The following is a 25776-nucleotide window of genomic DNA, read 5'->3' as shown; positions in this document are numbered from 1 at the left end:
CAAAGTATTTTTCTGGGTTTTTTTAAGTGCTTCATGATTTCAGTGCTATTGAAAAGTGCTAGATTGATGTGATAGCTGAAGTCCTATAATTTATACCTACAGCAGTTGATGCACAGGGGAATTTCCTACATGGCTCTCCTCACAGATAGCCTCAACCTCGACTTTTAGAGACCAGTATCATGTGTGAGAGAAGAATTCAACCTCTGGATCCATTTGAACCTTGGGCTCCCTGCTGAAATTGCTGAAGACCAGACTAATCAGTGCTCACAGTGATGCTAGTTTTGGTGAAACAAACACATGTCCACTAAACACTGACATGACACCACCAGCTCATTTCAAGATGGCTCCAGTTGACTTGGGCCAGATTTAACATGGTGATTCAGGTGAACAGCTACTTGAGAGCCACTTGGATTTAACATGACTTCATTTCCCTGTAATTTGAAATGACACGCCAGCAAACAACAAGGCCACTGCAAAACAAGGAACAATGGTATGGACATGGTAAAGTGGGGTGAGCCCAGCAAACCCCTTCTCCTGGAGTCAAGAAGCTGTGACTTGAATGGTGAAAAAATAATCTCTCCTGCAACTTCTCTGTTGAGTTGTACATTATTATTACTTGGACCTATATAGGAGAAAGTGAATAGGCAAAGAAATATGTCATTGAGGAGTGATTGCATGAGTTCATTTAGATGTCAGTGAACCTCCTCATTCCATTGCAGGTGTGTTTGTTTTACATCACATACAACTCTTTATTTTGAATATTGATTTTATTTCCAGTTTCTACAATCTGAACAAAGATTCTCAGAGAGTACACAGCATGTTTTTAGACCAAGGGACACAGACATGAGTTTTCCTTGTTTACAACCTTACCAAACAAACAAATAGCCCTAACAGTCTGGAGTCCAAGCCCTGTTAATAGGGAAACTCCATGACCACACAAAACACTTGTGATATGTACATAGTGCTGCATACAGGCTTCTAGGAGAAAACCATCCCAGTGCTCTCTTTGGATAGGCTGCCCATGACAGATGAATGATCAAGTTTCTTCTAGCTTTTCCTGCTTTTGGCTTAGTCTCTGGTGCAGCCAAAGGTGAGAGAGAGAGAGGGAATTCTTAGACTTCAGCTCTGCCCAGGGGCCAGCTCAATGCACATGGCCTCAGTTCAGGGTATTAATAGCAGACCTTCCAGTACCAAGAACTAGAATACACCATTCCGGGCAACAAAGACAGCTGCTAGCACCAGATATCAGTGCCGATTTCAGAGTTGGCATGGGGCACTGCCCTATCAGTATAGGAATTTTACATTTATTTTGAAACATGCCAGGAGATGCAGTTTGGTGCATTTTAAAGCTGGTCATTGCCCTCTCATTATTAGAGACCATGATACCAGTGGGAACAACACTCTCTCCAGCCACATCATCTCCTGTCAGAAGCTGGGTGCAGCAAAGCTCTTCCATAGGAAGACACCTGCCACCTGCCCCTTCCATATCAAACCAGGGGCCACCAGTGGAGCACTTCTGCAGGGAGGCATCTTTCGTTATGTCACACCAGGGAAGTGGAATCAATTCCTGATTATAGGCGATAAAATGCAAGGAAGTACTTTATTTCATCAGATGTCCTGCCAAGGCAATAGCAAGCCCACCAATTCCCTACTTGCTTTAGTCTAGGGGAGAATCCACACAGACTATACAACTGAGCTGAAGAACTGAGACAGAGCTCCTGAAGTTGACTCAACACTGATAGATTCTGTATAGAAGGAGGGATTTCTGCTTCACTTATGTGTAGCTGGAAGACGGGGGCATCCTAACTGTGAAGGAATCTTTAACCAGGAGATAGTTGGGTGCTATGAAAGTGCACATCAACACCACATTGCCTCACTGTCTCCAGTCCTGCAAGGTTTCACACAAATGAGGTAAGAGATGTACGTTTATTTCTTGCCTTTCTCCTTGTCTCCCCAACTGTTAATTGCATGCTTGCAGCCCTTTGGCAACACAATATCATCTTCAGTCATTTCACAGATCTGGATTTTCTGCCCAGATTATACTGCCGGGAACCGTAATGCTACCCACCTTTCATTGGATCTCTCTTCTCAAACAATAGGGTGGAAAGATAGGAAGACAAAAGCCAACCTGCTTCATATATTTCAGAGCCAAAAAACTATTTGACCATCTAATCTGACCTCCACTATGAAGCAGACCATAGAATTTCACCCATTTACCCCTGCGTTGAACCCAGTAACATAGGTTTGACTACCTTCCATACCTTCCAGAAAGGCATCCAGTCTAGATATGAAGACATCAAGAGATTGAGAATCCACCACTTCCTGCATAGGTTGTTCCATTGGTTAAATCACCATCACTGTTAAAAATGTGTGCCTAGTTTGTAACTGGAGTTTGTCTGACTTGAGCTGCCAGCCATTGGTTCTTGTAATGCCTTTCTCTGCTAAAGTAGAGAGCGCCTGTTAGTACCCAGCCTCTTCTCCCCATGAAAGAACTTCTGCACTGTAATGAGGTCACCTCTCAACCTCAGTGCTATGCTAAACAGATTGAGCTCTCTAAGTCTCTCACTAGAAGGCCTTTTTTTGTTTATTTTTTACATAGCTGTTCTATGATACAAAGGCAACATACCTCCCAAACCAAACGGTTAAGCTGGGGCAAAAAAGGGGACAAAATTAAAGATACAAGAACAGAGACACTGGGGGCAGGTGGTGTTCACGCTGCGCATTTGACAGTCCCCCATAACAGGTTTTGTCTATACCTCAATAATAAATGCCAGGCCCTTTCTGGTTCATATAATTCCTTTATGGTTTTAAAGCACCTACCCTTTTCTTTCCCCCCTCCCCCTCTTTTAAATACAGTAGACCTCGGAGTTACAAACACCTCCGGAATGGAGGTTGTTCATAACTCTGAAATGGTCATAACTGAACAAAACATTATGGTTGCTCTTTCAAAAGTTTACAACTGAACATTGACTTAATACAGCTTTGAAACTTTACTATGCAGAAGAAAAATGCTTCTTTCCCTTTATTTTTTAATAGTTTACATTTAACACAGTACTGTACTTGTGGTTTTGGTTTTTTGGTCTCTGCTGCTGCCTGATTGTGTACTTTCGGTTCCAAATGAGATGTGTGGTTGATTGGTCAGTTCATAACTCTGAGGTTATACTGTACCTACTTCTTCTCGGGGTGGGGTGGGGTGGGGGCGAGAGACGGACACCAAGGGACAAAAGATGAAACTAGTGGCACCCAACCAAATCTCTAGCTGCCACTGTGGCAATTTACTTTTTCATCACATACCCACAGTGTACATGGGTCAGTGATGTCCATGATGGCATGACCCCCTGTGGCTGGGAGCACGGCAGACAACTGCCTCAGTGTCATCTTTGTTCAAAGCGCCAGTAATGTGCATCTCTGCACACACACTACAGTCATTCAACTGTGATAATCGATCATTCAGTGACACCAACCACAATGCCTCTTGTTTCTTTTCCCCACGTGTGTCTTCATACCTTCTTCACCCTTTATTACATTGTAAACACTCCAAGGCAGAAGCTGTTCTTTTAGTCTGCATTTGGTACAGCACCTAGCAAAATTGGACCTTGATCCTTCCTGAGGCCTCTGGGAACTACAGTAAAACACATATAATAAAACAGAATTACTGAATTAGTAGATGAAGGGGTGTGATGGGGTGTACAAATCCTGCACTGGAAAAGACTGGGTCAAAGAGCTACTTTGGGCCTAGGAAGCCCCACCTGCAATGCATGCACGCACCGGAGGAGGAGCAGAGCAACTCAATAGTAGTCAGTCAGTGGAGGTGAGCAGGCCTACACTCTTAGCTCCTCAGAGGGAGTACTATGGAAGGGCCAGCTGCCTGGAGCCCTTGACTATTAAGAACCTACCTGACCTGCTGAGGGAAAAGGGACTTTGGATACCTGCAAGGCCTGGGATTTATCTTTTGATTTATTTTCCTTACATGTCTTTGCTTTGCCCTTCTGAGAGAGGAGACTGGTGGGAAGCAATGCAGGGGAGCAGCGGCACAGCCCATTAGGGTGCAGGACCTTGCTGCCCACCGCATGGCCCTGGATTAGGACTTGGTGGAGCAGGGCCGGCTCTACCGTTTTTGCTGCCCCAAGCAGTGAAAAAGGCCTGTCGCCACCGAATTGTCGCCGCAGATGGCAGGAGAGAGAGAGAAGCTGCTGCCGAATTGCCGCCACAGCCGGCGGAACGGGGAAGCTGCCGCCAAATTGCTGCTGCCGCGGAAAACTCTGCCGCTCCTTTCTGACTGCCGCCCCGAGCACCTGCTTGTAACGCTGGTGCCTGGAGCCAGCCCTGCGGTGGAGAGGATAGGCCTGGGTTCCCCTACCAACCCGCAGATAGGGCTGAAGGCAAAGAGCCTACACCGGATACAGAGGAATATGGACTAGGAAGACTCTATAACCCAGAGGGTCATGACTCTGGGACCTTGACCCAATGTGGCCTGGAACCTCTTTGCCTGACACTAAGGCTATCCTCTGTTGGACTCTGTGTACCCTGAAAGGGGTGGACACAATTCATGACTTGGCCAGAGGGCTGAGTCACTGAAAGGGCAGACTACTGCTGTGCTGGTACAACTGTCAACAGGGGGCACTAGGAAAGAAGACAGCCTGCTTTGTCCTCACCGACCCCCTAGGAGGCTCATGAAGTGAGCGATCACCTTCACAAGTGAACACAGTGCGATAGAACCGGACTTCACTTTGTACAGCATCACAAAAAATCTTACTTGTTCTCACGGAGCTGACAATAATTCTGAGCACACCATGGACTCAGATTAGATGAAAGGCCAAGAGCATAATGAGTAAGCCATTTGGGGAACGAACAGTCTTTGTTCTGTGTTTGAATAGGGCCCAGCGCAATGGGGTCTTGATCTATGACTAGGGCGCTTAAGGGCTACTGTAATAAAAATAATTAATAATAAATGACAACATGGTGAGATGGGGCAAGAAGTTCAATAGAGAGCTACACGGCTTGAGTGTAAGGTCCAGTCTTATTTAACTTCTTCATTAATGCTCTGGAAATGGGAGGAGACAGCACATTACATTAAATCTAACTGGGAAATTGTGAATAGCAGCAAGGCAAAGAATTATAAACAAGAAGAGGTTGAAAATACAGGAATAAAATTAAATTCAACCTGGAAAATACAGTTACATCTAGGGAAAATCTAAAGACACAACTTATCTATAGCACTTTTCATACATAGATCTCAAAGCACTGGGCAAAGGTGAGTCAGCATTGCTATTCCCAGTTCACCACACAATCACTTCCACAGCTCATTCAGTCCTTTGTCTCACCTGATACTACCAACACAAGTATTAATCAGTTCCCATGGCAACAGTATTTTTTGTTTTCATATTCAGTATTTCTCTTTAAATAAGCTAGCCTAGGCAGGGGCTATCTGTATTTCCTGTCTTACACAGAGCCAAGCACGTTGTTGGTGATTAATAATTGTGTGGTATACATCTGTCCACTAAGACCATAACAGACTGCGAGCAATCATCTTAAAATCTACCAGAGATCTGCAAGCTAGCAATCTGTTTTAGTCACTTCCGGGTGAAGTCAAAATCAGTGACTTAACAGATAAAGGTTTCATACAATCCACTGCTGAGCCTTTGAGCTAGGTGGTACATTTACCAATAACTACCCGAACTAAAAATTTTCTGGGCATCTTTCCTAATGTTGTCATGAAGATACAGCTGTCTCAGAAGGGTCAATGTGTTGCCCTTGCAGACCTTTCACTATCCATCTCGGTGCTGTCAGCATGTTGGACTGAAGTCAAAGGCAGGAAATGTAACTACATAGGTCCTGCAAAGGTTCCAACTCAGCCTCTCTATTATCTTCTCTGTCTATATGACACTACAGTGCTTTCCGTTCTGTCCTACAGAAAGTATCACCTACATTCCCCTTTGACCTGTACCAACCATTGTTACTTTAGCTTTTTCACATTCTTCTGGCTGTCCTTAACTTAGCTTTTGATTTCCATGTAATATCAGATTCTCTTTTCCCATGTTTCACTCTCCCTTTTTAAGCTTCTGTTCCATCTTCCAGAAAAAATATCTGTAATTCTGCTCTGTGCATCACAGCTGACAGTACACTGCATCACAACTGGCAGGACAGGACCACTGCAGAGCTGGGCTTGTGGTCCATAGATTCTCCAGGCAGCAACCAAAATTCTCTCCTCCTCACAGTTAAACATTCAGAACATCTCTCTCCTCCAAAAATGATTTTCACAGTGATAAATGGCACGGTAGTTGAGCCGCTCAGATACGACGGTGATAGGGGGCATCAAATACCTATATCAGTAAGACACTAGTTGCAAGATGACACTTCTTCCACAGAAGACTTCAAGTGGTCTTGCCCCTTTTTAAAAAAGGGGCTTCCTTGTTCTCCCACAATTACCAGGCTGTGAGATCAGCCAGTGCTGGTTTCGTAGCATCTACTATTCCAGGACCTTTAGCTTTGAAGATGTTTTAGCCATATGCTCCTCCCAGCTGTGGAATTCTCTTCCACCTCACATCCATCATTCCAGCCTTGTCATTAAATGAAGCTTTATTTTCAAAGGGAAAAAAATAACAAAAAGAAAGAAAAAGGAAAGAGATCTGAAGTGGGGGACTGAAGCTTAAAGCCACATGGTGAGGTTGGTGAGAGACCATGGAACAGGTCCAAGAGGATCCTCAAACAAACAGATTTCATTATAATGCCCTGTCTCCTGCACATTCTACCTTAGTTCAGTAAAGCTTTGTTTCTACAGCTCAAATATCTCTCAGTCTTCTGAACATTTGTGCCCACACTCAGCTTCTGGACCTCCCACATCTTTCCAGAGGCCTCCAGTCTCTTAACTAACTTTCTAACGCTACGTCTACACTACGGACCTTATAGCAGCACAGCTGTACCAGTGCGGCTGCGCTGCTGTAAGGCCTCCAACGTAGCTGCTGTATGCCGACAGAGAGCTCTTCCACTGGCTTGATTAAACCACCTCCAATGAGCGGTGGTAACTATGTTGGCAGGAGAGCATTTCCCGCTGACATAGCGCTGTCCACACCAGTGCTTTTGTCGGTGAAATTTGTGTAGGTCAGGGGTGTCCCTCCGACCGATAAAAGTTTTGCCAACAAAAGTGTTAGTGTAGACAAAGCCTAAGTGTAACAGTGGGACTTTGCTCTGGGCTGTTGATTTTCCCTGAGCCAGGACTGTGTTCCTGCTCCCTTCAGAGTCGCACAGACTCTGATCTTTCCAGCTCCTGCTTCACTAAGGCCTGGTCTACAACTGAAAGGTCTATCAGTATAACTGTATCAATTAGTGGTGTGGATTTTTACTAAAATAACTATACTGGGTACAATCCCCAGTGTGGCTGCAGTTGGTATAAAAGTGATTTACACCAGTAGTTATTCCCCTTCCTGTACAGAGGTAGCTATACCGGTAAAAGCACCTGTATACCAGTAAGACTACATCCACACTGGGAGTTTTACCACTTTAACAATCCCAACAGAGTTAAAGTGGGGCAGCTAAGGCCATGTCTACACTATAGTGCCATAGCTGTCAGCATAACCCCATATGTAGATTCAGCCTCCAGTGATGGAAGCGGTTTTTCTGTTTCTGTAGGAACACCACCTCCCCATAACGACGGTAGCTAGGTCGATGGAAGCATTGTTTCATTGACCTAGCTGTGTCTATACCAGGGGAAAGGTCAGCAGAGCTATGGCATTCAGGGATGTGGATTTTTCACACCCTTAAGCATCACAGCTATGGGAATTTAAATTACAAGTGCTGACCAGGCCTTAGCCTCATGCTGGGACTCAGCACCAGCTCTCTGAGGTGGGTGTCAGCTCCTGCTGCCCTGGAAGCAGGATCATTGCATAAAGTTTCCTTGTTTTATTATTTTACTGACACTTGCTTCTTAAAAACCTTTGTCCCCTTACTCCCTTTGCTGCCACAAGTAGCATTCCTCAGAGATGGGCAAGGAGCCTGGACATACAATAAACGACATGACTGAGGGGAAGGAGAGGAAAGAGAACACCTGCCCTAGAGAAAGAGAAACAAAATAAATCAGCTGGATCACAGCAATACTAAGAATCTTTATTTAAAACCTGAAGCAAGCTACTGATCTCTGAAAGGGATTTTACAACAAAAATCGCATAACACTCCAATTTCTGGAGTCACAGCACAGGGTGCAACATTTGTCCCAAACTCAGCTTGTGGAATCCCCTACAAATCAGCAATCCTGCCCAGAGCCTGGCTGACCCATAATTGGATTCTAGACTGCAAGTGGGAAAGGGAAAGCAGTTGCAGGAACTCACATGATTGAGACCTCCAGCCCTTTTGGAAACATCCCATGGCAGGAGATGCTACCTACAAAGGAGGTGTCTGCTATGGTTATTATTTCAATAGTGCCATAAGTATGCTCAATCCTTTGCAGACAAAAGAAAATCGTCGGTACCCTGACCTGAAGAGCATACAATCTAAGAGCTTGATCCCACAGTCCTTGCTTCGATCAGCAGCTCTATTGACATCAACAGGAAAATTTGAGAATAAATAGTTTCCAACCTGCCCTCTGAGAACATAGAGTTGCAGTCTGGACCCCTCAATAGTGAGACTAGGCTGCTGATTCCATATAACAATCTACTAATGGTGAATGGTGCTAGCACCCAGGAGGGAGAGGAATTATGTAGGGTGATATAAGTGAATATAACCAGGAGTAACGAGATGAATTTAAGACAGGGGAAAATTAAGATGACTGTTAGGAAAACTCTCAGTGAGATGTATTAGGCTGATTAATAGACTTGCAACCAAGGGAAGCTGTGAAGGGTCTTTCTCTAGGGATATTTAAAGCTAGACTGGACAAAGCACTAGAAAATGCTTTTGTAGGGAGCAATCCTGCATTAGCAATGAAAGACTGCCTGTTTTCATACATGTCTTGTGAACATGGGTGTTGCAAATGGGTTTTGGGGATTGTGACCACCTTCTTAAGGTTAGAAGGAAGGTCATATCATGTTTTCTGTTGTAACATGAGGTCAAAGTACAGAAAACATTGAAAAGCCCCATTTTAATAGAACTTTTCCATCTCTGATGTTTATGATTTTGCAGAATATCTATATATACTGACAGAACTATAAAATTAACATGGCACACAATAAATGAATTAAAAACTGGCTAATTTACAGGTCTCAAATTGTAACTGTAAATGGAGAATCATCATCAAGTGTGTGCGTTTCCAACGGGGTCCCACTGGGATCGGTTCTTGACCTATGCTATTTAACATTTTTATCGATGATCTGGAAGAAAACAAAATAATCACTGATAAAGTTTTCAGGTGACACAAATTGGGGGGTGGAATAAATAATGAAGACAGAGCAATCTGTATCACTTGATAAGCTGGGCGCAAACAAACAATATGTGTTTTAATATGGTTAAATGGAAATGGATAGATGTAGGAACAAAATGTAGGCCATACTTACAGAATGTGGGACTCTCTTCTGGGAAGGAGTGACTCTGAAAAAGTTTTGGGGGTCATGGTGGATAATCAGCTGAACATGAGCTCCCAATGCCATGGCTAAAAGAGCTAATATGATCCTGGGATGCATAAACAGGAAACTCTCAAGTAGCAGAGAGGTCACTTTACCTCTGTATTTGGCCCTGGTGCAACTGCTGCTAGAATACTGTGTCCAGTTCTGGTGTCCACAATTCAAGAAAGATATTGATAAATTGGAGAGGGCTCAGGGAACGGCCATGAGAATGATCGAACCATTAGAAAATATGCCTTATAGTGAAATTCTCCAGGAGCTCAATCTAGTTAGCTTAATGAGCAGAAGGTTAAGGAGTGATTTGATTACAGTCTAAGTATCGACATGGGGAAGAAATATTTAATGGGCTCCTTCAATCTTGCAGAGAAAGGTATTACACGATCCAATGGCTGGACCTGAAGCTAGACAAATTCAAACTAGAAATAACATGTACATTTTTTAACAGTCAGTAATTAACCACTGGAACAACTTTTGAAGGGTCATAGTGGAGTCTCCATCACTTGATTAAAAAATTGTCAAATTGGATGTTTGTCTAAAAGATCTGCTCTAGGAATTATTTTGGGGAAGTTCTATGGCCTGTGTTATACAGGAGGTAAAACGAGATGATCACACTGGTCCCTTCTGGCCTTGGAATCTATGAACAGCAGAGATACATAGTCTCCACTCTAACACTGGAAGTAAAAACAAAGAAGTCTAATTTCAGAGTGTGTTTTGTTAGGGTAGGTGGCCTGTCTAAATTCTTCTAATGGCACTCATCACTGAAGTTTCTGAGCTTCTTCTAAGAGACAACCAAGTACCACAATAGGCCACTGGTCTAATTCGCTTTCATGAGGAAGCCAGGGAAATGGTTTAAAATGATGAATACAACTGTGCTTTAAAATGATGAATACAACTGTTCATGGAAGGAAAGGTTTATGGAATTGAAACAAGGGACCATAGGACGACTACACAGCTAACCTGCAGTTAGCTGCAACCCACTATTGGATTATCAACAAATGCAGGGAATAGGAGTGACGTTACTTACTCTCAGTTCCTCAATGCTCACAGCCCCTCACTCTTTAACACATATCCCCTACCTGTGCTCACCCTTGCATTAAACAAACAGTATCTAACAACTCCATTCATCTCTCCATTGAAACACCACCCCCTATAACCAAGAAGCAAATTAGCAGTTGGATGGAGTTTATCTCCTGCTTTGCCCACAAGGACTGAAATAATAAAAAAGCCAAGTTATTCCCTAAATTATGTTTTCCCAGTGCCCCATCTTCTCTGTACGGGTTTTAGATCGCAGGCTCTTCATGGTAAGGTCTGTCTTTATTACTTGTTAAGCGCTACAGACTTGGTTTTATACAAAGCACAAAAATAAGAATGTAAAGACACTAACTTCATCTGAACATTTCTTTCCCCTCAAATCCCTTGTAATTGCTCACAGATAATCCAAACTAGCCTTTAACCTTTGTGCTCCTGTACAAGGGTAACAAGGCTCTCCCTCTAAGGTATTTCAATATGTATAAGAAAGACGCATGAGATTTTTCAGAGGGATTTACGTGGGCAGAGCTGAGAGTTTCCTTGGGACAAAACATAAATCCAATTTGGGTCTCTCCCCAAGAGTAAATAGGTATTAGTGGATAAGACATGGACACTCTGTCTAATGTAACTATTCATCAGTCATGATTTAGATTGTTCGAGAGCATTTTGTTTGATTTTGTAACTTACTTTTTGTGTTATGAGTCTTCATGGCTGGCCATTTAATTTTAAAATTTTAATACAAAGAAAATTTAAAAACAATTAAAACATTTTCTGATATGCTCATAATCAAATTTATCCCTCACTCATTTGATTTATAGGTCATAGAGAGCAAAGCAAGGGAAACATGCAAATCCATCATCTGCATCCAGGGGTGCAAGTTCCACCCCTATGCTGAAAATTTATTTTTGCTCTTAATGGATGGTCCTTTCTGGTGCTCCACCCACTCAGCCAACCAGTAGGTTTTGTAATGACAAGGGCCACCTATTTGAAAACACTCAAGAGCTCACAAGGCAACTACGGTTGTCAAGCAAGCATGGCATGGTTCCTTTTGTACACCCTATCCAGGCACATCTGCTAAATATGTAACCCAGAATGCAGCTGTAGAGAGGTTTTTCAAGAGATAGGGAAACAAGCAGAGTACAACCAGGGATACAGGAAAAGAGAAGGCAGGAGAGACCCCCTCATCAATACTGCAAAGTGAAGAGCAATCAGGGATAAAGGGAAAGGGTTGTGGGGAGAAAAGAACGCTCCCCAATATACTGCACAACAAATGCCATCGGGGTGCAAGGAAAGGTGGAGAAGGCAAACACTTCCTATATATACCACAGAGCAGAGTACAACTGGAAATCCAGGGACACCCCTCCCATATATACTACAGAACAGAGTACAATCAGTGATAGAGGGAGACCACTCCCATATATACTCCAGAGACAGAGGGGAACCCCACTTAGATATACTTCAGAACACTAACCTTTGAGGAAGACAGGGAGAACGTGAGACGGGGAAGTGGTTCAATCTGTAGAGAGTGCTTTGAACTCAGATAATACTCTATATGACTTTTAGTACACAGTGGGACATGGACTTCAACTTCAAGTGTCCTGGGGATTGCTTACTGTAGCGTCTGAAGCTGGATGCCCATGGATAGTATTCCAATATTTCCTCTCTGTCATCTCCCCAGTGAAGACTTCTCAGAGGATATTTTAGGGCAACTTGATCCAAGCTTCCTCTCATAACTCCAGTCTGCACATTTTTGCCTAATTAGTTCTGCCAACCCCTTGTCCAGCAGGACAAATGGAGAGGATGGGGAATAAGGAAAGAATACTGCAATTCACAGGGCAAGACTAAAGACACTCCAAACAAGGAAGGACAAAAAACGCTGAAGGACCATGCTGACAGTGAGCCACTGGCAATTCCTGACAGGACAAGCACCACATTTGCTTCATTAGAAGCAACATCTTGACTCCCAAGTCCCTTAGTGAGAGGCCGTTAGGCATTTTGCTAATACAGAATTCAAGTCCCACATTTCAAACCTGTTTGCACTCTCTGTTCCCCGCCTCCTCCCCTGACCAGGGATACTAAGCTGGCCTTTGTTTCTGACATTATGCTTGCCAAAGACAGATTCTTGCCTCTGCAGAGCTGCAATAGGGCTTTCTCCTGCTATATTCAGCCTTTTGCAACAAACGATATGCCCAAGTGGTGACCAGCTTCATAACAAAGACCAACACCTGCAAACCCACAAGGCTCTGTACACATCCCAGCAGATGCTAACAGGTGCTGGGGTAGGAGATGAGTGTGTAATAAGTACTCACAGCAATAGCAGGAATGTTTTAAAAAAGCTGCAGCCCCAGCATCACCAGTTACTTTTTACACAGATTCACAAACATGATCTCGGGATGTATGGGGCACACAGCTGAGTCTGGAGGATGGTGAGCATCACGCACCAACACTGATGAGATGGTTATTGCCAAATGAGACGTTCGGTGCTGATGTACTTCAAAGTCCAACATTTCATAAACGCAACCAGCTCCGAATAGAGACACCTCCATCTAGCTGTATCCAGGGCCCTTCTCTTGTGGTGTTTTAAAGAAGTTAGATGGAGCAGCAACAGTGGATTTCTCTGCTGCCTGGGTTCTGACCGTCCAGTCAGAGCTCTGGGACCTCTGGGACTGTGTCGCTGGCAGGGATGAGTCTGCTGCATCCATGTGGACAGGTAAAGCTGCTGGAACACAAAACAGTAGGAGGAAAAGGAGAACGTGGAGAGAGAGGAGCAGAGGACAGGAGAAAAAGTTAAAACTGGTAACCTCATAGCAACCTAAGCATTAATCATAGATTTCTGTATGTTATTATAGTGACTACCAGAAGATCTAGAGCAGTGAATCTCATCCTTTTCCATACTGGGACCTCTCCCCCATTTAGCAATATGTGTAGGGCAATGAGGTCACAACCCCAATACCTGTTTGCAACCCCCAAGCTGATAAATCCTGACCCAGAGCATCTATTCTGCAGGTCTTTTTAAAATTCAAGTTTGAATAGCTTAGATGAAAGAGGATAATTTAATTAGCACCAGAGAAGATGAAAATAAGCTTTATGCACTACAGAATAATGCATCCTGGGCAAGCACAACGGTTTTAGCATGAGGGACAGGGTGGAGTCATCATGTGAACTCTATAAGGAGAGAGCTGCAAAGGGAAGGCAGTAATGTTCTGGTGTCCAATAGAGAATGGTACAGATAAAGCAAATGCACTGTGAACCTCTGTATGGACTTAGTAGGGTAGACAGTGTATCACAAACACCTGCAAAGATGGGGCAAGACAGACCAGAGTAGAACTCATTTGCAATCTCCTAAACCAAACACTTCTTCAAGTTGGACCAGACTGGAACAGGTCAAAGTCTCCATACCTAAACTCAACAGTCACCTAATGTCTAGACTGGATTGCAGCTAGCAGTTTAGAGGTAAAATGCTCCATATCCCATTCCCAATCTCCATCTCCTGAGTCAGCTAGTCCCCATTAACAGAACTTGACAGGATGAATAAAGAAGAATAAACTAAAATGATACATTATTTCATTTGTTAGTCTCTAAGAGCATTTCTGCTTCTGTGTTTTGTACAGCACCAAGTACACAGCCAATACTTAAATATTCTCACAACAGAGAAGACTTGTTCACATCCCTTTTGCATTCAGCCAAGCTACAGAAGACCATCTGGGACACCCAGTCTGATGCACCACATTACAAACATCTCCTCACTCCTATGGCTACCTGCTCTAGCCAGAATTTGTGTTTTAAACATGACAGAATTCCCATCTGCTACTCTGCTTTCTAGCTGGAAAGCACTGGCTTTGAGTCTCAGCCTTTCTGAGCAACTGAGTAAAAAGGACTTGCCAGCACATTTCTGAAGACAAGAGTCACTTCCTGAGGCACTGAAGTCTCCTTCTGAATTCCTTCCTGTTAGTTCTCAAGAGTTCTGGGGGAAAATGTCCAAATCTCTCTTCTCCAGTGACATCTATTTTAGCAGTAGTCACTAATCCAGTTTGCCTCAGGTGGCCGTGCTGTTACTGGAAATTTCCTGCTCTGACAATGGGATATAGATTTGGGTGCTCCCCTTAGGTTATTGGGTGCATCCAGGCATGCCTTTGAATACAGGTCTCTCTGACAGAACAAGTGTTACCAGACACTATTTACTGGGGATCAAAGGCATAATTAACTTAGCTAGCCTATTAAGTTTGAAAATAAATGGAGTCCCAGGTCTCTCCTTTCATTCCTGACACTGGAAAGGAGTGAGTGTGTGCATCTCATATGGTCTTTAACAACATCTGCTGAATTCAGTCAAATTCAACTTAAAACTTTGTGTGGATGGGGGAGGGTGTGACTGGGGAAGATTTGTAGCTGCATGTTTAAGAAAGAAGCTAAATTCATCACAATGACAGGGGAGAGTGTTGGCAGAGATTTGAGCTATTTATTCTTTTAGGAAAATCCTATAAAGAATGACACGAGGAAGCCTCTATCTGCAGTCTTGTTCATCACGCTGGTGAGGAGTCCGATAACAGATGTATGCAGAAGCGTGATTTAGTGCCAGGAGCTGGCCCCTGATGTGTATTAATACAGCTGCAAAGCGGAACAAGCCCCTCTTCATCACTCATCTCTATAAAAGAGGTGGAATTCGAGATGGCCCGATGTTAGGCAGAGCAAGCCCATTTGTTCTGCTGACTGATGGAGCCAGCTTAGGCTGTGTCCTTCACCTCCATGGGGCACTCAGGTTGCAAAAAAGGAGCTCGATGAAGCAGGACCTGGTCAACAAGTGAGACAAGAGCAGTTGGACTCAGCCAAGGAGCTATTTAAAGGAGAAGTCTGGCACTGTGTACATGTGCCTGTTCCCTACACTCATTTATGGGCCTGAATTCTAATTCACCCCAGAACTTTATTGTTCATTGAAGGAATAGGATTCCTCAAAGAGACATCTGCAGTGAGAGAAAGTGAGGTTGCCAAACTAACCCAAGGAAGGGGAACCCCTGGTTAATGACATTTTAGTAACTAGTGAGAGTGCACGAGAGAGGGAGGGAGTCTGTGATTATCTCTTTGGATTAAATTGTTTAAAGTGTTTTGGGATCTATTTTTATGAAAGCAGCCATAGAAATGGAAGATTAGTCTATAGAAACAGAGCAGTAATACACCACAAAAGTTACATGCGGAACAGGAAGAACCCTGGAAAGCAGCAGAAGGATAAAATATAATGATAGGACAAGAATTCCCACTAAGAACTCTATATACCCCAAAAATGGTCATAATTAGCTATTCAGATACATTTCTATACACCCTTCAACACTAGGAATCTGATTATCCCATTATAACATTCAAGGCCACCAGTGGAACTGCTAAATCCAAGAATACCAGCAAACAGACTTTTGCCAGGAAGAAGCAAACTGACACACTTCATTTGCTTACCTGCCACATTTTTTCTGTCCCTTTGAAACAAGCACAAGTACCTCTGGGTACACACTGACTAGACATATAATCTGAACTGCACTGACTGCATGATTTCCTTCCAGCTCCGTTACTCTTCATCTCCCACCAATCCCCAGAAAAGGCACCGACGTGATTCCACCTATCCACTGGTGGTTCCTCTGGTCTTTTCCATTGTTTCCTAGATCTGATTATCACTTTGCTCTCGGCCACGCATCCTTCTTGCTGCTGATTCCTGACACAACCATTTAATCACAAGGTACCAGAGGAACATGGGTCACATGGAAATTGCATGTTGGAATTAAAAAGTTTCCAGGAGTGAACTTACTTTAGCCAGGTATCTCCCCACCCTCTTAAAAACCTCTTCGATCCTCAGATTTATACCCATTTCACACCTGTGTCACCTTCAAAACCCTAAAAAATAGTCACTTCTGAGGTATAATCCACCTGGAAAAAAGCCAAAATTCTAGATGTTACATTCCTGGAGCAAGAAGGGGAACAGGGGCCATTACCACTTGCAGTGGTAAATGGCTCCAGGTGGAGTTAGAGTTACCAGTATGGCTATTGAGAGGTGACCATAACCTTAGTGAGAACTAGGCTCTTGCAGCAAAGGGTCCAGAGATCTCCTTAAGAGAGGGAACCAAACCACCAGTTCATACCAGGCATCGTGAAAGATCTGGGAAGTACAGGAGCTCACCTCCTCATCACCATGGGGTTGCATGGCTTAATTTTAAACTGTGGAAATAATGGCTTATGCAGCAGCAGCACCAAATATTGACATTGAAAGACCTTGCAATGTGAATGATAATAACTCACCGTGGGTACACCTTCATATATTCACGCATTAGGCCAATCTTTTTGTTGCTGTGCTAAATGCAAGCCACTTACAGCCGTAACTCACTATCACCTTCTCACTTGCATTTCATTTAACTTTAATCCTCAGTATTCCTGCAAATATTGTGCTATTTTCAGACAGACAGTCTTCCCCCTCTCTCCAACTTAGTAATTCCTACCTTAGACCTCCACACCAAGATTTTCAAGTGACTAGTGATTTTTGGGTGCCCAACTTAAAATACCTTCAAAAGGCATGGTTTTCAGAGGGTGAATGCTTCAGACTTTCTGGAAAAAAATCAAGGGACTTTAAGGCATCACAAGTTAGGGATCCAAAAACCAAAGCACCCAATATCACTAGCCACTTTTGAAAATCTGCTTTGCATATGCTGGAAAGTCCTCTCAGGACAAGTGATGGTGCGCAGACAGGGGTGCTAGGGTTAAATCAAGTTACCTGAAGTAGGGCTGGAAAGAGAGGCTACAGCTGCTGCTGGCTTTCGTTTCCTCTTGATATCCCTTGAGCAGGGTGGTCCCAGGTGTATATTTGTCTGTCTGGGGAGAAAAACTGAAATATTAAAAAGATTGTCCTGATATCACCTTATCAAGAAGGGACACTGACCACTAAGCCTTAACACTACCTGGCCAGCTTCCATCCATCTACTTGCTGCCTGGGTAAAGAGACAGCCTCTAGAAGCAACAGCAACTCATTCACATCCCCCACTGCATCCACAGCCTGTGGCCAAAACTTTGTTTCATCCTCAAGCTCAGACACCAGATCCAGGATATGAGCTGGGGCAGCAGATTAATTTTCCCAAAATATAGACTGCTCTTCAAAGGCTCTGAAAGAGCTAATAAAATCATTGCAAAGGCAGGGATGGGACTGAACAGGTACTTAGTGGATGTGATATCAGCATTTCTGTGGGGCCCTATCACCTTCTGCAGAATATAAGTTTTCATTAAAAAGTAAGGCAAGTTTTCTTGCCCCTATGGTTATGAAAATAGCTCTGCACTCACATCACATTTAAAATGTTATTATCTTGGAGCATGCCTAGACTACAAATTTTGTATCGGTTTTCTGGCACAAATACATGAGTGCTTAAGCCGATGCAGTTGTAAATCAGGCTCCTGTGTTTTCAACACTGTGTTATGCAATTGTGCTGAAAACACCAGAGCTTGGTCCATGCTAGTACATACATCATTTTGTAATGCAGCCTCATTGAGCCAATGCATAGGCTGAAACAGTTTAAAAGCCTAACTGCCCATTCATATGAGCTTATGTAAACTCTGAAGCCTAATGATAATGGTTTCTATGACACCAATTTAACTGTTTATCACTTTAGAAAAAACATTCTATATTATGGATCACAGTGGAACTGGGATTGTGGATGAAGGTTGAACAGAGCACTGTCATCTAATCCCTCCCACCAACACTGACCTCTGCTCATAAGAAGAAATATCAAGAAGTTTAATTCAGAAAATATATTCACAGCAGTAGTTTGGGGAGACCTACCCAAACAATCCAGAATGAATAAGGAAGAATAATTTAACAGTGAAATTGAGTTCAAGTTCCTGCTCTGCCACAGACTTCCTGTTTCACTTAGGGCTTGTCTACACTGCCCCACGGTTCAGACTACAGGGGTGTTAATAGCAGTGCTGTAACTCCTCCAGTTGGACACTGTGAGCGTAAACTAAAAGGTTCCTCACTGGCAATAATGTAGAGCAGGGTGTCTCAACCTGTAGGTCAGGACCCAAAATTGAGTCGCCAGACTGTTTCAAAGGGTTGCGTAGCAGCTCCTGTCCCACAGGGCTGGCTGAGCTCGTGTCCCTGCTCCAAGAACTGCAGTCACTCAGGTTTGGCCCAGCCATCATGATGATGGGAGTCCTGATAGGCTAAATTTGAGTGAGGTCACAACTCCACTCACACAAATTTGGTCCAGTCAGGGGGGCAGGGCCAAACCTGAGCAGCGCTACAACCCCAGAGGTTGCAATGCCCGGAGCGGAGAGCCAGCCCCACAGTTCAGCAGCTGCAGGAACAACCACTGTGGGGTGAGTGCTGGGCAGGACCCACTCGAAACTACCGCAGGACCTCCACCCCGAGACTATTCACTGGGTCCTGACAGGCCATGAACATTTACAAATGGGTCCTGAGCCCAAAAAGGTTGAGAACCACTGAAATAAAAGATGTTAATGTGAACTAGCAACCTTTTAGTTTGCAACCACAGTGTGCACACGGGGGAGTTGCAGCACAGCACTTGGGTGCGTGCTCCTGGGCAGCAGGTGAAGCTTCCCCTTGGGGAGGCTAGCCCCGCCTCCTCTGTCCAAAGCCATGCCCCTGCTTGCTGCTCTCAGCCCCCCAGGACTCAGATGGAGGAGGGGGGCAGTGGCTGAGACCTTGGTCAGGGCCACGAGGGGGAGAGGGAGGAAGAAGGAAGGATCCTGTGAGCTCCAAGCCTGGAGCCCCTCCCACGTTCCACCCCTTCCCCCACCCCATTCCCTTTCCCTGCAGCCCTGTCCTGCCCCTTCCCCTGCGGCCCCACCCCCATTCTGAACCCAGCCCTGCCCTGTTCTGCCCCTTCCATGTGGGCCTGCCCCCACTCCATCTCTACCCCCCAAGTCCCTCTCACTGTGGCCCCAAGAGCTGAAAAGCTCTGTGACTGAGAGGGAGAGCTCCTCCAGTCCCGGGCCCGTGGCGGGGATAGATTTTTCCAGGGGTCCCAAATTGGTCAGACCCCCTGGGCACGGGTCCTGTGGAGTAATCTGCCCTGCACCCTGCCAGCGGCGCAAGGTTTGGGAAGGCTTAGCCTCCCCTAGCCTCCATTATGTGCCGCCTTGTGCGCACTGCTATCCACACCCCCATAATCCAAACTGTGGGACACAGTGTAGACAGCCTAAATCTCTCTCTACCTCTGTTCCCTGTCTGTAAAACAGTAATAATAGCACTTCCTATCTCACAGGGGTGTGGGGAAAAATTACATTAAAGATTGCGAGGCATTCAAATACTACAGTAATGGAGGCCCTGTAAGTACCTAAGATCTAATGAAAGCTTCCATTTCTTTCTGATCCTCATGCTTTTACAGCTGGTATTTCTATAATTATTTTTTCTAGTGGTTTAATAACTATGCTTTTCATCCTTAGGGTCATGGGTTCCAGTCTCTTGTAGGTCACCAGGGAAATGAGGTTCGTGCTTTCATATTTCCAACTGAGTGTTTGTTCATTTAGAAATATGTTTGCTCATGATGTGTTCACACAGTTTGTGAATCTGAGCTCACAGGAATTCAGGACTGCATGCTGTAATTCAACTCTGAACTGCATCAGCATAACTGTGTGGGAAGCCCTGAGAACGAGGCTAATCAGGGTGTGCTACTAACTGTGGAAGCATCCCTGGCTCTAGCCAGTTAGAAGTCTCAAATTCATGAATACTGAAGAATAAAAATGCACAACAGAACAAAATCTTGCATTCTGTGCCATCAATTAAAGTTTAAAAGCTGCCAGGAGTCATTATGTGCACACGAAATCAGTCACTGAGGAGATATTAAGAAATCTTACCAATGGGATGATTTTATTTTAAGCCTGGAAGTCAGCTTCCACTAAAGGCCAAGTTTCAGAGTAGCAGCTGTGTTTGTATTCGCAAAAAGAAAAGGAGTACTTGTGGCACTTTAGAGACTAACCAATTTATCTGAGCATTTTTCAAATAAATTTTCAAAGCCAAATTTTCAAATGCCCTCAATTTTGCAGGTGCAGATTAGGTCAAGTGTTTGCATGAGTATGTGCAGGAAACAGAAGCCAACTGAAAATCCGGATCTATGGGACAGGTTTCAGAAACGCTCACACAATTAGTGTGTGTGTGTGTGCATGCAAATGAGGTATTTGTGCACACAGAAAGTCAGCTAGACACCTACGTGACCCCTACTCACTCAAATACCTGATTTGCACATACATTCATGATGGCACACAAAATTTGACAATTGTGGCATGGGTTTCTGAACATCTGAACCTGAACAGCTAGAAGACTACAATTGTTTGTTCTAATCTCTAAGATTTTTATTTTGTACTTTTCTAAGGCGGGGCTAGATTGCAAGATGATTATATAAACAAGCTAGATGACCATATAAAATAAAATAACTAGCTCTTCTATAGCACTTTTCAACTTTATAACTCTATACAAATATTAACCAGTTAATTCCCACAATACTCCTGGGAAGGAGATGGGCATTATCATTCCCACTGAGGCAAAGATGTGAAGTGATTTGCCACAAGCCACTGAAGGAAGCTATGGCTAGGATTAGAATACAGGAGCTCCGAGCTCAGACCCCAACCACCTCTCATTACAATTACAAAGAAACAGAATTTAAAAAACGGTCAAAGTTTCAGAATTATTTACTGCACTGAAAACAAAAGCAGGAGCAGCTTCCTAGTCAGATGCGAGTACCAACTATGCTGCATTCAGCAGCCCTGCTACTACTACAACAAAGGCTCATAAAGCATAATATGTATTTCATTCAGATTTATCCCTTATTGATCACCCACACTCCAGTTAGTTAATCAGGAGCCTACTGACTGCTCACTAGCTTTGATCGACCTGGTGGTAAAAGTGTCAATTTCAAGTGTTCAGTGCACTTCAGGGCACTGTAAATCTGCATACAGGGGCATACGCTGCGGGGTGGAGGGACAGATGTGCCCTATTAAAGTGCATTAGGATGACAGAGAAAGTCCACGCATACGGAGTATATCTTATCAAGGATGTGGCACTGCTCTGTATTAACCTACAAATACTATATATTTCATATGATTCTCTGGTTGTTGTAAGGAGAGGTATCGGGTAGCTATACTGGGTTATTTGGAGCTGCATGCATAGCAAAAGCAAACAGGAAGACCAGTCAATTGGTATAGATAAGTCACCTTCTGACAAACAGCAAGAGACCAGGTTGAGACATTAACTGTAAACCTACATTAACCTACATATAGGCTGTGACAAAGTGGGAATTTTTTGTAATGTTTGTATGAAGCCTATGTATGTCTCAGTTTCCCCTATATGCTGCACTGTTACCTAGTGGGGGGAAAATGTCTGTTTGCTCTTGGGCCAGGCTAAGGCACAGGTATGAATGGTGCCTAGCTGTCTGGGACTAAGTGGGTCATTGGAAAGGAATTGGCTGAGGCCAGCCTCATATCAGTGGAGAATCCATGAAGACAATGGCAAATCTGATCACCAGCAACCTTGCAACCAACTACCATAGATTGCCCCACCTCTCAGCAGGGAGGCTAAACAGCATTTCCCAAGCTGGAGAACAAAGGACTTGGGGTGTGGGATATGAGGCGAAAGTTAAGCATGGGCTGCGAGTAGCTGTTGGGCACACACTGGGGAATCTGACGGAGGGACAAGGAGAGCTTGAACAATGGGGTTCACTACAGCTTGGCTGGGTTCTGGCTACCCAGAATGGACTATGCTTTAACCTTTATTTCTCTAGGATAACCAAGGACTTCCTACGCTGTGTTCCAGTTGACTAATAAGCCTGACTGTTTGACAACACTGACTGAATGTCTGCAGATGCTTGCAGAAGTGCATTGCTCCTTAAGAATGTAAAAATCTCTCGTCGGGGTCTGTCTCAGTGGAACTCGCTGAACTGAGCTAACAGTGAAGCAGCAGTGCTGAAGGCCAAGAGGTCCAGCCTAGGGAGGCGGTGAAGCTGTGAGGCTAACCCTGGAGGAAGAGGTGTCTGGCACACTGAAGGGGTCCTCCCAGAATGCTCCAAAGCTGGGGCCATAGCATAGGCTCCAGCCAGGAGTTACACAGCTGTCCTGCCAAGGCTGGAACCAAAATATCAAAAGGACACTAACCAGTTACAAAGTAGCTTAGAGAAGAGAAGTGGGGGGGAGGAGTGAGTTGTCAAATGCTGCTCATGGGGAGCAGTCAAAGGCATGCCCTGTGGGAGGATCTGAATGAGTTGGCCTAAACTCAGGTAAGCTGGAAAGGGGTATAGATTGGTTTTGTCATTATGTATTATCTGCTGGACAGAGCCCCGAAGAACAGCCTTGCAGGGTCCAATCACAGTAGGGACTGCTGAGTAATCACAGGAGGTACACAGAGGGCTGTAACCCAGGTACCCTATCTAAGAGGAAGAACTGGGAGATTCTGCCCTGAGAAAGGTGTAAGCTCTAAAGCTTCTCTCTCTCACCCACAGAAATTGGTCCAATAAAAGATATTACCTCACCCACCTTGTCTCTCTAAAAATGTAGCAACTCCTCTGTCAGCCTCTCATCACGAACAGCAAATGAATGAAAAACTATGTGGGTATAGCAAGAATATATTTCTGAGAGAAAAGTCTATGGTTATCCACAGACAGTGGTATTTTTACCACAAGACTGGGGAGTTCTCTTGAGCATCTGGATTCTCTCCCATCCTGTTCTTAATGTTTTAAGTCAGGATGTACAAACCATAAAGCTGAGCCTGGAGAAAGGGAAGAACCTTTGATGGACAGCAGGTTGGGTTTTGCTGTTGTGCCTACTGTGCGCCAGAAAAGTTTAGACTATGCCTTCCTTTTGCACTATCACATGCTTAGCCAAAGAGATGCGCTTTTTTTTTTTTTTTTAAATTAAATAGATGGTCTGACTGACAGCCTGGGATCCTGAAATCCTCTGTTTTATCCCAAGATCAGTACAGCACAATAGAAGCTCCTCCTCCCCTTCACCCGATCAAGATACAGAAAGCCTGAACTGGAGGAATCATCACTAGGACAAAGAGGAGAATTCAGTCCTTCGCTTTTCTAGGAAGGGAATCAATTAGCACCAATTGCAATGGTAGTTTTTGTGATGTGGACACCTGTCTACAAGGAACTAGACTGACAAACACCATGTTCATTTCACTTAGTCACTAAAACTAAGCCTGGTTTGTAAACGGACATCCAATTTTCCAAGACATTGGCTCAGAAGCACCACAACTGCAGAAACACCACCTGAGTTGTGGCTCAGAAGCACCACAACTGCAGCTGCGAGTAGCTGTTGGGCACACACTGGGGAATCTGACGGAGGGACAGGCAGAGCTTGAACAATGGGGTTCACTACAGCTTGGCTGGGTTCTGGCATCACAGGCTTTTCAGAGAACTCTCCATGCCAGATTGGCACACTTGATTTAAAAAAAAAAAAAAAAAAAGGAAAATTTAGTCAAGAGGAAAAGCTCTTCAGAGCAATAGCTGTTGCAAAGATTCCCACTGGCATACAAAAGGACCTCACCTGGACTCTGTGACTATGATGTCCAATCTAAGACTTCCTTGGAAGCTGGAGTGCATAGAACACACAAGGTGCAAGTCTCTCACTAAAATCCCACACTGCCCTGTTTCTCTGCTGACATAATCCATGGCAACCTTATTCTAACCATATCCTTGGATGCAAAGCATTTGTATCACACTAGCGAAAGTTACAGTGAGCATTAGGAGTGGCCATGCATCTAATGTCTTACAAACAAAGACTACTATAGCCTCATGTTAAAGTAAATGTTCAACAGAGACAGTCTTCTAACAAGGCTATTGGTACTAAAGCAGCACACAGCCCAGCTGTTGCTGCTGTTTGCTGGTGAGGCAGCAACACAGGCCAAATAAAAGGTTCCTTTTCTAAGCCCTGAGGTAAAACCTGAGGCTGTTTACGGTGGCTTCAAAGGTCAAAATTAATAGTGAGAGCAGAGTTCCTCCTCCTCTTTGAAATGATACAACCAACTGGGCACCGAAGTCTGATCTGCACATCACATGTGTGTAAATCACTACAAGGTGCTCATCCAATCAGCACACACAGCTCCTATGCATGCAAAGGTCTCTTGTTATCACATCACAAAGCACACAATTCCTTTGCACAGCAGCATCTCCTCTTCTACCACCCTGAGCCCCAGGGAGTCCTAAAGCAGCACATTTTTAGGTTCCAAAAATCACCATAAGATTGTTGACTTCTGAAATCATGTGAACCGCATGGGTCATTTACTATACTCCTCAGCCTTCATGCAATGGCAGCACAGTCACCCAAGAAAGGATTAGTAAAGATGTAGTAAACACCACTCTTTACTGAGAACTGGGTGTGATGGCACACAAGTGAACTGCCTTCCTTCCAGTGTCCCAAGTAAAGATTCCAAACAGGGAAGAAGAAGGGATCCCTCTGCCTTGTTCTACCTTACCAATGTGGATTCAGGAACACAATTCAGAGGTCTCCCTAATTTAGACTCCTTGCACTCAGAATCTAAACATCCTGTCTGCCTGGATACAGACCATCCCCCCTCTTCTTCTGACCTCCAGAAAGGACAATAAATGAGTTTCCACCCCAATCTCATTTTGGATCTCATTGATCAGCCAACAAATGGAAATGGAGGCAATCTGTCTTCCCTCCACCGATAACTCAGACTCCAATGTCCAGAGGGAAGAGGAACAGAGGCTCAAGTCCGCTCTGAAATTCTTAGACTCTAGGGAAGATCATGATACCAGACCAATGGACCAAAAACAAACATGAAGCACCTTCCCAATGATGGAGCCATGGAACATTTTAATGGCTAATCAATGCTTCTGAGCCGCTACAAACCTAGCGTATTTGCAGTACTCAAATAGGTCGTGCTCAGCACTACCACTCCATACAGTTTCTAGGTGCGGCAGAGAAAAATGGGTGGTGGTGAAAGGGACAAAGGGAAGAAGAGGGGGAGTACAATACTTCGGCTGTCCATGCAAGCCTCTGCTCACTTGCCTCTAAAAGGCTGCATCGTCAAGTGGAAACCTTAACAGACAAGGCATGATTAGCAAACGCTTTTGTGCTCTTAAAGGAGAGTAATTATAGGCATGTGAAAAAAGGGAAGTGATCCCGGAGGTACTCTTCCTTGCACACCTCCCGAGAGGCAGCAGGGCCATTAAAAATTCCATGATGAAGAGGAAAAACAGCCTGG

General features: G+C 44.2%; 1 protein-coding gene across 17 annotated transcripts in view; it reads right to left on the bottom strand.

Moving 5' to 3' along the window:
- GPATCH2L (G-patch domain containing 2 like) overlaps nt 1–25776 on the bottom strand; it is a 61918-nt gene that overhangs the window by 15714 nt on the left and 20428 nt on the right. For 14 of the 17 annotated variants that reach the window (XM_043547845.1, XM_007064173.4, XM_043547846.1 and 11 more), the window contains 2 exons: nt 17323–17420; nt 749–13293 (listed from right to left, as the gene is read on the bottom strand). In XM_043547845.1, coding sequence (XP_043403780.1) covers nt 13124–13293; nt 17323–17420 — 268 coding nt within the window. In that variant the 3' untranslated portion in view covers nt 749–13123. Of the gene's footprint in view, nt 1–748; nt 13294–17322; nt 17421–25776 lie in introns of those variants that run through there. The other 3 variants (XR_005225564.2, XR_005225566.2, XR_005225565.2) reach the window with 3 other exon arrangements.

This window comes from Chelonia mydas, chromosome 6, assembly GCF_015237465.2.
Source record: "Chelonia mydas isolate rCheMyd1 chromosome 6, rCheMyd1.pri.v2, whole genome shotgun sequence".
NCBI lineage: Eukaryota > Metazoa > Chordata > Testudines > Cheloniidae > Chelonia > Chelonia mydas.
The sequence above is the reverse complement of the archived record's forward strand: the minus strand, read 5'-3'. Positions and strand labels throughout refer to the sequence as shown.